Source organism: Blennius ocellaris (assembly GCF_963422515.1).
Source record: "Blennius ocellaris genome assembly, chromosome: 2".
Classification (NCBI taxonomy): Eukaryota; Metazoa; Chordata; class Actinopteri; order Blenniiformes; family Blenniidae; genus Blennius; species Blennius ocellaris.
In genome coordinates, this window is record NC_137651.1 from 26,851,267 (window position 1) to 26,866,379 (window position 15,113).

The 15,113-nt window shown below is 44.7% G+C and overlaps 2 protein-coding genes across 5 annotated transcripts in view; both read right to left on the minus strand.

Moving 5' to 3' along the window:
- Positions 1 to 2,784: 2,784 nt before the first annotated feature.
- Positions 2,785 to 7,229, minus strand: LOC308136186 (uncharacterized protein). 2 transcript variants are annotated; one of them, XM_080504428.1, is made up of 9 exons: positions 7,095 to 7,229; positions 6,451 to 6,616; positions 6,209 to 6,264; positions 5,892 to 6,027; positions 5,481 to 5,599; positions 5,219 to 5,399; positions 4,513 to 4,596; positions 4,339 to 4,434; positions 2,785 to 3,283 (listed from the first exon to the last, which is right to left on the minus strand). In XM_080504428.1, exons 1-9 carry the CDS (start codon positions 7,139 to 7,141, stop codon positions 2,933 to 2,935), a joined length of 1,236 nt encoding a protein of 411 aa, XP_080360554.1. In that variant the 5' UTR covers positions 7,142 to 7,229; the 3' UTR covers positions 2,785 to 2,932. The 2 variants fall into 2 exon arrangements, with proteins under 2 accessions (XP_080360554.1, XP_080360553.1); XM_080504427.1 differs by having other exon boundaries at positions 6,376 to 6,616.
- Positions 7,230 to 11,799: 4,570 nt separating this feature from the next.
- The window catches only part of plch1 (phospholipase C, eta 1), a gene marked incomplete at its 5' end in the record, with an annotated part of 61,216 nt that continues 57,902 nt past the window's right edge, over positions 11,800 to 15,113 (minus strand). For all 3 annotated transcript variants that reach the window (XM_080507893.1, XM_080507892.1, XM_080507894.1), the window contains one exon: positions 11,800 to 14,504. In XM_080507893.1, the coding sequence (XP_080364019.1) occupies positions 11,827 to 14,504 (2,678 nt within the window). In that variant the 3' untranslated portion in view covers positions 11,800 to 11,826. The remainder of the gene's footprint in view (positions 14,505 to 15,113) is intronic.

Below are 15,113 nucleotides of genomic sequence, written 5' to 3' on the forward strand. Positions count from 1 at the left end.
GTTTGTATTTGAAATGAAACGACACACACAGAACAATACTCTATAAACATTAAGAAATGAAGTACGCAGACGTTCGCATGGACAAGTCCCTGGAGATAATGGACTGGGAGTCCTGACACTCCAGACGCCGCCATTGTTGTTATTGTCCAGCTTCTTGCACACGTGCAAAAGAAGTATTCGATATGGCGGTGGTGTGCATGCACGTTCGCAGTGTTTGCTCCGTCTACACGGACATTGATCCCAAACGTTTCCAGAAAGTTGCTTTTTGCCCCCGTTTCTACAACTACAGCGCTTTCAAAAACTTGATTTTCAGTGGCTCGCAGCACCGTTGCTGTGTAAACGACACCCAAAACCCGATCGGAAAAAAATTGCTGCCATTCCACTCGACTTAAGTGACACATGCAAGAGTTAAACGTAAAAGACATTGCATTAAGTTTTTCAACAAATGTATTGCAACAGTTGCAGACATTCGCCGCTATGGCAACCTCACACAAACTATTGCAACAGTTGCAGATACTCGCTGCTATGGCAACCTCACACAAACTATTGCAACAGTTGCAGATACTCGCTGCTATGGCAACCTCACACAAACTATTCCAACAGTCAGCAGTCATAAAAAAAGAACTGATCTCAGCTGTTTCCAGGATTTGTTTTGTATGAAAATGACTTTAGAGTGACTCCTTGGCAACAAAAGCTGCTGTGATGTATCGTTGGGGGGGGGGGGGGGGGGGGGGGGGGGAGGGCTCCTCAGATGAAGTCATACAACCTCGACCTCGGTTGTCACTGCCATCAATTTTAAAAGGTTAACAGGACCCCAGTTGTCCGCACACATACACACATCCTGTGTGCACCGTCACGATCATTCATCATAGTTAAAGTGTGCTCAGTGTTTTATTTTTATTTTGTTTGCCGTTGTTTAGTGGCACTGCAAGATTTATCTCTGAACACTGCAACAATTGAAGCAGAAGCAGTTTTTGGGGGGATATTTTTGTTATGTTAACGGGGTTAAAAATGGATTTCAAAAGGTTTATTTAACGGTGCTCTCAAGAAACTTTTCCGTGAACATTTCCAGTGTTGTTTATATCAGATAGCCGTCGCTTAGACTTGTGGCGTGGTGTCTCCCGGTGCCATCGGAGGAGGGATCAGGCTAAATGCATGCTGTGTGTATGTGCACTGAAACCTGATCTTGAGTAATTGTCAGGATAAGGCGAGGGATTGACCTCTGCCATGAACCATATTTTCTGAAACAACACACACTTGAGCTGGCTTTGAAATAGCCTCTCCTCCAGGACCGGAGTGGCCCTGCGAGGAAGCCGCTCATCAACTCCTCAGTGTAGCGAAACAAATCCTGTGGTAATTTCATTTGCTCATTCTTGCGCTCTGCGAGAGCGTCCCTCTGCCGGCTGTGACGTCACAAACCGGCGACGAGTTTAATCCGGGACGTTCATGAGGTTCTCATTCACATAAAAAAAAAAAAAAAAATGTAAAATTGACCTCTTCTTCCATTCATTCATTGATTACAGCTCTTAATAAAGGAAGTCACAAATATCCCAGACTGTCAATGACAGTTGGTCCCTCAAAGCAAATGTGGTCATTGTTTTTCTGAGGAAAACATCCAAGATGTTACGGTTCCGTGTTTCCATGACTGATTCGTGGAAAATGTTACATATTCATGCTGCCTGTCATAACAATTTTTCTTTTTTCTACACCCCCCCCACCCCCCAAGGCCTTGTCACTAACTTCCAAATAACCAAACACACATTTCTCCTTCCCCGGTCTTCATTGTGCCTCAACAACAATGTGCAGACACGGTGTGTTTGTGTCTTTGGTGTTGTGACAGCTCAGATCCTGCAGCGTTCAGCTTGCATTCCAATCCCACCCCCCCCCCCCCCCCCCCCCTGCACCCACCACAACCCGAAGGTCGGCCCCCACCTCTCCCCAATCACTTGCCCCCAGCGTGAGGGACTCGGACAGATGTGCGTTCAGGAGCGCAAGGCCACGGTCGGACGATAACTGGCGCAGCCACATCGGGAATCTTGTAGCGCTGAGAAAGTGTGCAATCTGGTCGGGAAAAAACTATGTCGAGGGCTTTGGCTTCAGCCCCGGCGCTTGTGGGGGTAATTGAATTTGGATCAAAGACATTCATGTCTCTCGGAAAGGTCTAGAGGGCTGCTCAGTTTTTAGTAATAACAGAAACGCTTCCGGCGTTGACCTCCACTGCCCCCTTCTACCTCCACCCCCCTAGCCCCCCCCGCCCTCGGCCTCAGATCCCCGGCTTTGAAGGGCCCGGGCTGCTCAAGTCACTTAGTCTGACACAGAGACTCAGAGAGAGGCAACCCAATACATTCGGGAAGAAAACAACTCAATATCGATTCTTCACCTCCAGTGTTTGCAACAAAAAAAAAAAATCTAACCGGCTGCAAGTAAAGTCTCTGTTTTGTGAAACTGATTTTGAAAATCATTGGGATTATTGTTAAATGATAGTTTACAACTCTTTCACGAGACAGTTTGTGTCATTATTTCAAGTTTGTAGAGTGTAATTATCATCTTAATCACTGCGTCATATCGGATCAGCAGCCTGATGATGAAAATGCCCAAGAAGAGCTGTGACTGTTTACACGTGTCCCTTGTAAGGATGACCAACTCAAACGTTGTTCTTGTGATAACTGGTGAACGTGCGCCTCCTGGTGTTTCAAACATTCTTTACTATTAAACTCAGTTGTGACAGAATGAAGAGTCAAAGTCTCACTTTCCTTTTACTGTTTTTTTTTTTAAGTGGAAGCTGAACAGCAGCACACACACAGGTTGTGGTGAGATGATCACAAAAATAGCAATAAATAAACTACAATAACCAACAAATGATCAACATTTGAAAAATGTCCCAATTTAAAGTCCGCACGACAGGCTAGATGCTTGTGACAGAAAAACAAAATCACTTCTTTCTTCCAGATCTGCGCAGGTAGTCAAGGGTGGAAGAAATCTGCAGCGCCGACCTCTTATAGAGCGAGGGTGGAGACTCTGAGCCCGTTTTGGTGTCTTGTGAATGAGCGGACCTGGAGGACGAGGTCGAGTTGCGACGCTCCAGTGAATCTTCATTGACGATTCGGTTGTGGTGAGGCGGCGGCGGCGCCTGGTGAGGGACGGAGCTGGAGCGGGTCAGTTTGGCGTGAGCGAGAAGCCCCGCATGTGCCTTCTGGTTTGCTTTTCTGAGTCCCTCCAGGTGGGCCCGGAAAGTGGAGGTCTGCTGCTCCACAGCGTTGAAACACTCCTGAACTCTGTCAAACTGCAAGGAAACACACAGACACACACACATTCAGGCCCTGATCACACAACAGCGTTTCACATGACAACACCTGATCAGTTTAAAAAATAAAAAAAAAAGTGGTGTGTTTACACTGTAGCAGCAGACACTGACAACGATGCAGTGAATATGCCCGGCCACGTGAGGGCGCTGTTGCTATGTTTTTGTAATGAAACCACACAGACAAGTGTGCAGAGAACAATACGCTATAAACTTGAACAAGGGAACCCGACATTGGTATGGACTGATGAGGCATCGGATGCTATCAGTCGGAGAGTCTCAACTCTTAAACTACCGATATGGAAGAATAAAACTAGAATACGGACCGCGAGTCAAACCACTATGAGTCCGCCATGAGCAGACATGAGCAGAAGGAACTATTTTCAATGGGGTGGGAAGGGGAGATGCAGGTGGGAATAGTGACCGTGAAAGAATCTTTGCATCTTGGGAGCCGGTGTTGTGCTAAAAAGTGATTCCCTTCCAAAAAGTGATTCTCGTCTGCCTGGTTGTTGCTGGAGCCATTTGTTCTGTTCCAGCTGATTTTAATCAGGATTTACATCCATAAAGTACAAATATCCTATACTGTATCATGTGTCACGTTATGCATAACAATAATAATATATCATTTCTTTTCTATAATAATTTTTTTTAAATAATTTCTTTATTTTACATGTTACCCATTGGTAAAGCATCTCAGTTGCAGTTTGGTTAACCAGTGCAAATAACGAAAACAGAAAACTCAAACATATAAACTGTAAACGTTAATTATTGACGCGTAAATGACATTCAAGACGACGCTCTGAGCTGCAAATCCTTCCTTGTTAAATCATCTTTTTTTTTTTCTTTTTGCATTCAGGAAACATGAGTTTCGCAGAGACGCATAGTTGTTACTGTGTTCGTGCTGTTTAGTATATTTGTGTGTTATGACTGTAAATCCTGATAAAAGCATCTGGAGCCCCCTAAAAGTGATGAAAGTTTACACTCGTATGGAGGTGGGTTTTTTTTTTACCGTCTGTCTGCTTCAAGGCTTCAAGTACCTGCTCTATGTTGGACTGAAGCAGAACCTCGGGCCAGACGGACTCACTGCTGCCGCTCACTTCGTTGCTGACGTGAGCGTGACTCCACGTTAACTCCTGCAGGACGGGACGACAGGACGTCTCTCAGTGAACGACCACAGAGCATACGGTACGAGTGTTGATTTGACTTTTTACCTGCAGTAGCTGTGTGCTCTCCTTCAGATGAGCTTGGCATGACTGAAGTTTGGTCCTGTAGCGTCCCAACACTGCAAATAAAGTCTTTGACAAACATACAGAGTGTCCAGGTCACTCACAGGCGACATTAGAACGACGACTTTAAGATGTTTCAAATGATTTCGTCCAAACTTTTATGACTTTCTCACAAAAAATAAACACTATATGATACACATGTGTGTTAAATCGACAAAATCGCTGAAATAGCCTAAATACTTTTCATGCATAATTTTTTTAGAGATGGAAAGAAAATATAAAATAGTATGATGCAAACTGCAGAGTTAAGAAGATATTTGGAAAGCTACCAGTTAATAACTATGAGGTTAGGTTATATATGTATATATTGAGTATGTTCGTTCAACATCCTGTGGATAAAGCATTTCATTTCAGACCAGTTTGTAGGCTAAATTAAATTAAATTGCAGTTAATCCCAGTTGATGTGGGTCTTGCTTACACTGAAACATAACTCAATGACGTTGGTATGAGCGGCACTGTAGAGGATCAGCATTGACCAGGTCTTAAGATCCTGGTCCAGGGGAGGGTGTACGCTTAATAAATGTTATATTTTTGGATAACGTTGTTTGTAATACAGACAGATGGACCATTCTGAGGAAACGCTTTGACAATGTGATGTATACCACTCTGGCATTTTGAGGCCTTGACTGACCTCTGCGTCAGTCTGGGCCGAGGTCACAGCCACCCGGCCTTGACTCCCCTCTTTGCTGAGCGTGACCCCGGTGTGCAGCTCCTCCAGCTGAGCCCAGAGGCTGTCCAGGCCCTGCAGCATGTCCGCCACACTGGCCTCGAAATCCCCCTGCGCCTGGACCAAAGCATGCAGGGAGACGGTCCTGTGAGGGAGGAGCACGCGTGACGTTAATCCAACAGAAACCGACGTGGGCCGAGCCGCTGCGCCAGATGTGGAACGTCACCTCTGCTGGAGGAAGGTGCAGATGAGCTTCAGCCTGTCGGTGAGCACGGAGCCCCGGTCCACCTCCTCCAGCGTCATGCCCGCCGCAGTGGCGGCCCTCTCGAGCGTGTCGCCCACCGACTACGTCGGAGCGCGAGAAGGAGACAGAGCGTTCACATTTCCCCGTCACTGTCACTCTAGATAATTCACATTTCAGATGACAGCGGCTCACTGGTGGCGTGTTTTGCCTGCGGCGAGAATATCTCGACATTCCTGAGCATAGGGTCTGATCCTTGGACTATTACAAAGACGTTATGCTGATCTACATGCAGAGAGCGATGGCAAAAACACCGGCGATGACAAATACGGCTGGAGGCGGCTGCGTGTTGAAGTCAGGGAGTATTTAGTTACTTGGTGGTTTGGTCCGTCTTACCTTCAGTCTGGAGATGAGAGCCTTGATGTGCTGCAAACGGGGGTCTGGCAGGGGCTCCTGAAGCACACACAGCAGCAGGCTGTCAGCCAGGGCCACGGCTAAAGGGAGGCGGACCCCCGGACTCCACTGGGACACCCTGGAACATTCAGGCCACCGTGACTGTACGCACCTCATTTTATTGTTGGAACATATAAATATGTAATATGTTCAAGTTCGATTGAGTTCCATAATGAAGGAACTGACTGCGATCCTCTCTCAAACACATAAAAATACTTTTGAATAAGGATATTTTGAATGAAAAAAAAATCAAGTCTCACCATGAATGCTCTTTATTCTTGCTTTCAGCCACAACCTCCTGAGCCAGAGGCTCCTCCTTGGATTGAAGCAAAATCATTGAATAAACATTAAGACCAAACATTTTTAAAAATTAAAAAATAAATAAAAACAAGGGGGAGTGGGATGAATTTTAGGCGGCTGTGCTCACCCGGCTGTGCCCTGGCCGCAGGCGGCATTTCAGGGTGTAGATGCACCATCCCAGAATGAGCCACAGCAGACTCACCAGAAACAACCTGCAGCACACATCCAGCAGGGACAGCGAGGGGTGCAGCAGCGCCTCCAGCTGGCACACTGACCACACTACACCCACTGGAGCCAAACTGTACCAAGGTGGCAGAGCCCTCACGGTCTGGGAAATAGTGGTGTTCGGGGCCTGACCATCAGTTGCACTGTGGTCACACATTTCAAAAGAAAAAAAGGGGGGGGGGGGGGGGGGGGGGGTATACCATTGTTGTTTCAAAGCAGCACCACGAGAAAAAGATACAGGAAGTCTGTCTTGCATTTACACAGGTTTGTAGGTCAGGCTATGTAAGGCACACGTATCTGATTATTTAAGTCACCTAGATGAATATCAGCAGGTCCGAAAATGAAAGTAATGGAGTGTTTTGACAACATCAAGTGAGCAGAGATAAAAGAAAAGGTTATTAGTGAGTCAAAACGTTCCATCCAGCAATATATTATTAATCAATTCAGCATTAATTAATCTCATGTGTTAAATTGGAACGGAACAAACTAAGTTGCTGTCATATTTCTGTCTAAAAGATCAAAAGACATTAGTAGCACCATTCCAGGCTTTCACTCCTGAAGATAACCGAATACCTGCCACTCAACACTTCCTTCAAATGAAAGACACGGAGGCCAACCTACCGCCTCTCAGCAGACTGTCCCACCCAATCTTCCTGTCCCTCCGCCATCTATTCCCCGGGTCCCGTCCCCCCCTGGCTTCTGGGGAAGTTGCCTGTCAGCCGTGGCATGAGGGCAACACACACTCAGACATGTTTGGTCGAAAGTGCAGCAGAGCCATGAGGTGAACAAGGTGCACTTGTTCGATACGTGATTTACGTCTTCACACGACCAGCTTGTCAAACTGGATCTGCAGGTAGATTTGTTGCATCTCAAGCAGAGTCCTTTTGCTTTATCCCACATTCCGACCGCACAGGAATGTGTTAAACACATAGTTAACAATTGTTTCAAGGACAAGCCCTGCTCCACCCACTCTGACAGGAGCCAAACCAAACCTCATCAAACTGCTTTGCCATGAATCACAAACTCTCCAGTATTAATAGAGCAAAACCGGACGCAGTCTGTACTCTGTATTTAGTGTTAAAGCGAATAGGAGGCTGTTTAAAAAACATTAACAACCAGGCATGATACAAAAACGAACAATGTCTGACTCAAGTTTCAAAATGTAGTAAATAAAACGTATTATTGCTTTCTGACGGTTTGCTGCCATCTCGTGCTGGGAACAAGATTAACATCCAGATATCAGAGGGAATTTTAACAGCATTTTCTCTCTGCTCACACGTTCAGGTACTTTAGTTTCGTCCATCCATCTAAAAACACGAGTGATACAAAAAACCAACATATTAATTTAACTGCTTTTATTTAAAAAAAAAAAAAAAAAAAAAAAAAGTTCTTTACATTGTTCGTCACATTCATCCATTTCAAACAAACTCGTACAACAATGGTGGCGCAGACTGGGACACCAAGAGGCAGAGGAAGCCGATCTTGACTGACAGGACATGACCAGGAGGCTCAACCCTGAGATATTGCTTGCACCTTGAGGTGGAGAAATAATAACATCGTAAGACACAAATTGCACGTCACAAAACCTACAACATGTTACCTGATGCTGGGTTCTGCATCGTAGGTGTGTGACGGCAGTAAAGGATACCGAACAAACCCAGCCTCATCACAGCGGCACCAGGCACAGCTGGAGCAGTTGCAGTAAAGCCCGGGGTTTTCATTAAAGAACAAGAAGACCAGCTGCCGATGGATGCAGGTCCTTCTTTCATTATTGGACCAGAAGTCAGACGGACACTGCACAGGGCGAAGGGCAAATACATGGAGGAGGAACACAGAGTACAGATGAGAACAGACCAGTCACAAGTCGAGATAATCAGTGAAACGACACTCATACTTTTTCACCGGTTTAAATTCTAATTTTACCCGTGAGCCTATGTAATACAGTCAATGCAGCATACTTTTATTTTGCTAATGGCGATCCAGGCATCACAACCATCGCCTGAACAACAGTGTATATGTCCTGAAATAATGGGCTTTGTTTGCCGACTTTTCTGGTTTCCCTCCCACAGTTCAGAAACCTGCTGCGGCAGGCCACCCCGCTACTGATGGGGAACACAGAGGCCAGGACACACATTGCCACTTGAGCATTTTTTTTATTCTGCATGCACAAACACTTTCACACTCGCACTCCGGCTATTTCCTCCGCCTGTCACACGGCATCTCACCGGCTCCTGGCGATCAGCCTCTAACGAGCCTCACCTGAGGCCCGCCATGCGCCTCTCTGCCACACATGCGTTTCAGGCCAACCGGTGACTCTGCAGATGGATATAATTGTGAATATGGATATGTGTGGACCTTGCAGCCTGTCCAGGATGTAACCAGCTCTTACGATTGACCAAAGAGTACATACAAATCCTTGAAAATACCTCTTTTTGGTGTATATAAGGATGTTTTCCTAGTGGCGCTTTCAAAACTTAACCCAAGACTAAAGAGCTTAAGAGCTTCATTCTTCTTGTTTATAAGTGATAATTGTGTTTACCTCTTTGTAGTCTGGAGTGTTTTGGGGAGGACGGTCTCTGTGTGGGCAGGTGAGGAGGCTGTGGCGAGTGCGAGCTGCAGAATAAACTGCAAGGTGAACATTATGTGCCACTCTTACCTCGGCGGCGTGTCAGTAAAAGGATGCTGCACTGCCTCCGTCGACTCCCTGTGGTGTTGTGGAGACGTTTGTCAATATTTGTGTCTTGTTTTTTTGTTTGGTTGGTTTTTGAGCCTTCAAAACATGTATTCAGACAATGATCTATACTTGTAAGAGCAGTCTTAGATTAGTTTCTAGATTTTGTTGAAATATAAATGTCACACGAATCACACTTGACACAAACTCTGTAATGAAGAAACATATAATCAGGCTGGTTGATTGGATGATCAGATTCTCACAGGCTTAAATAGTCACTATTAACTCCTTTCAGAAACCGAGAATCACCTGAAAAATTCTGCCATTATAAGTCAAATGAAAGAAAAAGAAGAAGGAGCAATGATTAAAAGAGCAGTCCGATCATAAACCTGAACATAAAATCAAGCCTGCTTCAAATTAAGGCGTGAGGAGCCAACTTGCAGTTTTGCATGTCTCTGACCATTTACAGGGAACTTTGCAGACGCCAAACTTATTAGAAACAGCTCGTCACATACATGAAAACAAAGCTTCACTCCGGGTAGCAGAGCAATTTTGCCATCTGACACTAGGCTGCCAGACTTACCCCCCATCGGTTAAACAAAGAGACTCAATGTGCTCCCACTCTTTAGCCTTTCCTAAATGCTTTTCTTCGGCAGAATTTTCAAAATAACTGTCAAAAATCCCATTTTTCATGTATTTTTACTGCCAGGCCATAAAGAATGCAAATTGCTTATTCAAGTGATGCAAGTCACCTCAGGAAGAGAAGAAGGGGATAATTACCAGCATGTATAGTCAATTTACACAGACTTGCATACAATACTTTGTAATATCTCATTTTTCTTTATGTTGAAACAAATGGGAGGTTCGTATTCATACCTGCTCTTTGTCATGAGAAAAGACAGAAATGTTTGTAGCCCTGCTCACACCTGAAGCCAAACATAAAGTGGCCTTTATGTGAACACAAACACTCAATATTCCAAATTGCTTCACTCGACTCAGCCACGTCATCATGTCAATGAACGCCACGCACTTTTAACATGCTTGTTGTTTTGATGTGCCATTTCATGAAATGACAAGGAACAATAATAATTTTGGCGACAGAGTGCTCAAGCTTTTAAACATTTTTATTGTCTAAGTGTGATTGGAGGGGGAAAAAATCACACAATCTTTTAAATTTACAGGAATGTTTGTACAGTAACTGAGCCATTAAATTTTAACAGAGTGTGGCAGTCTAAATTGGAACCAGATTGGGGAATTGTATGCCCAGAGCAACAGGTGGGCCATTTATCACCTCTATTACACAATCATTTCATGAGCAATTACATCCCATTACATTTAAGGTGGCATAAGGGAAAAGATGAGGCTGTTTGCGACTTACAAGGAATTAATTTCAAGGCTCAACTTCATGTTTGAGTGATTATGTTGAGGGGGGGGGAATAAACACCATTAGTGTAAATCAGATATTTCAGCATTTTATTGCATTGGTAGGAAAATGCTCACAGTTCTTCAATGAGCAACAATACAAAGAAAAAAAGGATGGTGTAACACTGAAATCATTTAAAAAAAAAAAACCCTGCTGCTCAGCCTCCATCTCCTCCTCAGCCTGACCTGTGAAACTGTGACTAGGATTAAGTAAAACAAAGTAATAGAACCAGAACCAACAAGATATTATTTTTGCAGTCTGTATCAAAGTAATTACAAAAATAAAAACCTTTAAATTCCAATGTTTTTTTTTCTTCTTCTTCAAATTTGTAAGCATATTGTCAAATTCTACAAGTCAGAGCGCACAACAAGTACAAGCACAAAGGTTTATGTACTCTATTGCACCCAATACAAACAAGCCAATGTCCCTTTGTTGTATCTGATACAACTATCTGTTTTGTGCAAATGTGTTTGGGCAATGCAACATCTACCGTAAAAACTGGTGCATAGTCATGCTTGACATGTTCACATGTAACATGCACAAACAAAATGTATACACTCAGATTGGTTCCAAATTTAAAACCATCTCTGACATGAAATCATGTCTGGAATATTTACACACAACACAAAAAAATATAAAGAAATACCACTGAATAGTCAGGAGAAAGACTTACATTTGATATTTGACGTGGTGAATCCCATCGAATAAAAGTAAGTAGTGACTTGATTATACTACACATTCAAATGATACAAAGAGAAAGACATTCCCAATCTGATTAAAAGTCAATTAATCTTTTCTTTAGTCTTCTTTCTTCTTTTCTTTTCTTTTCTTTTCTTTTTTTGCTTTTTGGTCAGTGAGAATTGTTTGGACGTTACATCACAGGAACAAAGTTAACAAGAGTCTGTACAATCAGTCTTAGGAAGCCATTCAAAGAGACTCAAAGCTCCCAGGTACATTTACACATCGAACAGAATATAGACAACACACAGCTGACTAGACCATTCACCATTGAATAGTGGACGTTTCATACAGAAATTCATGCTGTCTGATCTGACCAGGCATAATATGTGGTGCTTTACTTCATTTGCAGAGAATGAACCTTTTTTTTTTTTTGACAAAATAGCATGGAATAACGTAGAATTAACTGTTATAAAGCAAGACCTTATTGTTGAAGGACATGTGAACAGAAATGGTTGAGTTTTATCCTTCAGCGATATCCATCCCATCAAACAATCACTGCCTTGCCATTTGTTTCATGCTTATAGTCTGAGCAGAAAGTAGACTTCAGGCTCTGACACAGAGTTGTTTGGAGTTTGCAGCGAGTCGTCAGCGTAGTACCGGTCGTCATACTGGTCCCCATTTCCGTAGAGCAGTGAGGTGCAGGCTCCTTCGGGGAGTCCCCTGTCCTCCAGCTGACCGAAGTAGCCCGCTATGTAGGAGCCAGTGGAGTGTCTGTTAGCTGGCGGGTTCTGTGACGCTGGTTTATTCCTCAGCACAACCCCACCGATACTGGCAGTGCTGTTGATGACCACCCCAGACCGGGGTTTCAGAGCTTCTTGTTGCCTTTCGCGGGCGCGGTTATTGATGTGACGCACTCGGCTTTGGCTCCGTGAAGATAGGCGACGGGTCAGCGGGGGAGGAGAGTCGTCTACATCCCTGGGAACAACAGGGGCTACACTCGATGGGTGTGACTGCAGGTGTTTTGCTTCCTGACGTAACTGAGGAGGCTGTGGCCTGTCTCTGTCTCTGTCACTGTCGTCCCCTTCCAGACTGACCAGCTTACGTAGCTGTTCTGTGAGTGGATCACAGGACTGCGGCTGGAAAGTTTCTCCCCCCACGGTGCCCATTTTCTTTTGCTTCCTCATGTGCGGGGTGATGAAGCTGCGACTGATAATGTGGTACTTGCTCTGAAAGTTGCAGGAGATGTCTTCGGACGTCAAGTCGCCCAGAGACTTAGACTTGCATGGGCTGCGGTTTGTAGAGTCTGCCGTAGCAGATTGAGGATGTTTTGATGAAGGTCCTGAATGTGACTGGACTGAAATGTTGCTTTCAGCCTGTGTCTGGTGCCTTGTATTGACGTGGGACACTTTTTGGTGCCACGTCTGTTTTGGGGCAAATGATTGTGTTTGACTGTGTGATTGGCTGTTTTGAGGGACTGGGGAGGCCGGTGAGGACTTAACGCAATCATAGTCCGGATGACTATACACTGCATCGGAGTCTGAAGTAGGGGGATATAGATTTCTGTCTCTGTAGGTTTCTATAGACCCAGTAGATTGACTTTCAGAAAAGGTGAAACCGTTGTGGAAGTACCCCGCTTGATCTGGTTCTATTTGCTTACACCCCATCTTTTCTTGGAGAGGTTTGTTGAAGATCTGGTTGCCACTGAAGCTCCTCTGTTGTTTGTAGGAACCGCTGAAATCTCTGGAGTTGCTCAGAGCTTGAGAGTTACACTGGGGTATGGGGTAACTATTCTGACGCAGGGGACTCTGGTTAAATGGTCTTGAGTTGATGAGTCTATGGTGGGGAGGAGGCTGATTTCTATGGGGATTAGAAAGATGATTGGAAGGTTGATTCACTGGTGAACGAAGGTCTGAAAATCCAACATGAACTGAATGTGAAGTGTATTCTTGTTGAGGTTTGCGATACAACGACGGTTGCTTCTGTTGGGGGTAGTTTGAGGTGTAGTTGTGGTTTTGGTAAATAGCGTGGCGTTTGGTTGGACTTGTAAGCCCCTCCCACTGACTGCCATGTGTTGGTGAAGCCAACATCCGTTCCAATGGATCCTCGTCTACGTTCAGCTCCACTTCTGTAAAAACATTTCTCCCCGAATCAGGGTGAAACTGGTAACAGCCATTCGCAGAAGGGCTCATGTAGCTTTTAGGAGTACCCTTTGCTGTCTGAGGTACTGTTAGAAGAAGGTCATTTACCTCTTCATACACCCTCTCCTCCGACTCCTCACGTTCTTTGGATTCATCTCGTTTTCTGTCCACGTCATCCCATCCCAGACTGCGTGCATTCCCTACACCCTGAACCACTTTTGTTGTGGAAGATCTGTAACTACTGGAAGGCCTACTTTCTGTTGTATCTGACTGAACATGTACTGTCTGTTTCTTCAGGTTGTACACGGATACAGGCAACAGCACCTCTTCATCCAGAATGGTGTAGACCTCCTCGAGCTCGGCAGTTTCCGGGCTGGACACAAGAGCTGGGGTGGGCACATCTGTCTGGGAAGTTGTGCAGGGCGAACACAATCCATGATTCACACGCTTTGATATCTGCGCTACCTTTTGAGGACTTAACAGCTGTTTAAAAGGAGATTCAGCGGCGTTCTTGAGAGGAGATCTCGACTCCTCCACTTTAGGGGTTGCAGGTCTGTAACTTGAGTGACGGGATGGAGTGCCTTCGTGCGATAATGGGAAATTATTTTGGTCGACGGTGATTTCAAATTGACTAATTAGAGCGGAGATTGAGCCACATGTGTCTTGCTCGTTGTCAAGGGACACGGCGTCGATGAGTCTGGAGATGGTGCTGTCATGCACCGAGCTGGGACTCTTCAGATCACTGTCCATTCTGACAGAAGAAAGAGGCGCCACAGAGGAGAGCGCAGAGGAGGAAGAGGAGGATACTGACGGTGCGACGGTGAATGTTGTGCTAACTGATGACGTTTCCGGTTTATCGAATCGCATTTGCCTGTTGACTGTGGGTGAGACCGTTTCTGGAGACACGCTCTTGTTGACTTCGGCCTGGTAATTGGCATATTCCACTTCCCTTCCGACTTCTCCACCACCAATGACCAGATAAGAAGCCACCTCTGATTGGTCGAATTCTTTATTTCTATATGTCTCTGAAGAGGGAGAGACACTTGATTGGGTGGGGAATGATGATTCAATGACAACGTCCACAGAGGAAGACCGAGGCCTGTTGAAGGGACAGCTTCCTGTGAACATAAACAATTGAACAAAGAGGTCAATAAAGACAGACATATATGTGATATTAGATATTGAACACCAAGCCAACAAACAATTCAATGCCAACAATTAACAATCCAGCCAATACAGGCAATAGCAATACACAGACGAATGGATCACCAAGTACAACCGTGAAGGGGAAGCTGGAGAATGGGGCTGTGGAGGTAAAACAAAAAAAGGAAATATCCATGTTTTCAAAGATCAGATTAGGAAGGAGATGGTCAGATGGGATTGGTTTGGTCAAATGGGCACAAATGAAACAGCAATATATTCCTCAGACCACATTGGAACAAAATACACTGGGTGGACGCAATACTGGTATGTTTTTTGAACGATGCAACCTTCAGACAATAGGTGTTGTAGATTACCTGCAGGAACATCCTAGTCAGTTTTCTACTATAGAGAGACACAACAAATGAAGATGGGACAGAAAAGGCACGTTAAGGTATTATGGAGAATAGAGCGTCATTTGTCAGTTCACACGGTTACTGAGCATGAGTTTTAGATTAGTAGTAGCACAAAATAAAGCGAGGGAAAGCAATCAGAAAAAAAATACTTTACATTAAATCATGTGCAAA

What these genes read in the sequence shown, in the direction of transcription:
- LOC308136186 (XM_080504427.1), bottom strand. Translation starts at nt 7,141, where the DNA reads ATGGCGGAGGGACAGGAAGATTGGGTGGGACAGTCTGCTGAGAGGCG. An exon ending in CGGCCCAGACTGACGCAGAG is followed by an intron (nt 4,597 to 5,218) that starts GTCAGTCAAGGC and finishes TGTTTGTCAAAG; the next exon opens with ACTTTATTTGCAGTGTTGGG. An exon ending in AGAGCACACAGCTACTGCAG is followed by an intron (nt 4,435 to 4,512) that starts GTAAAAAGTCAA and finishes CCCGTCCTGCAG; the next exon opens with GAGTTAACGTGGAGTCACGC.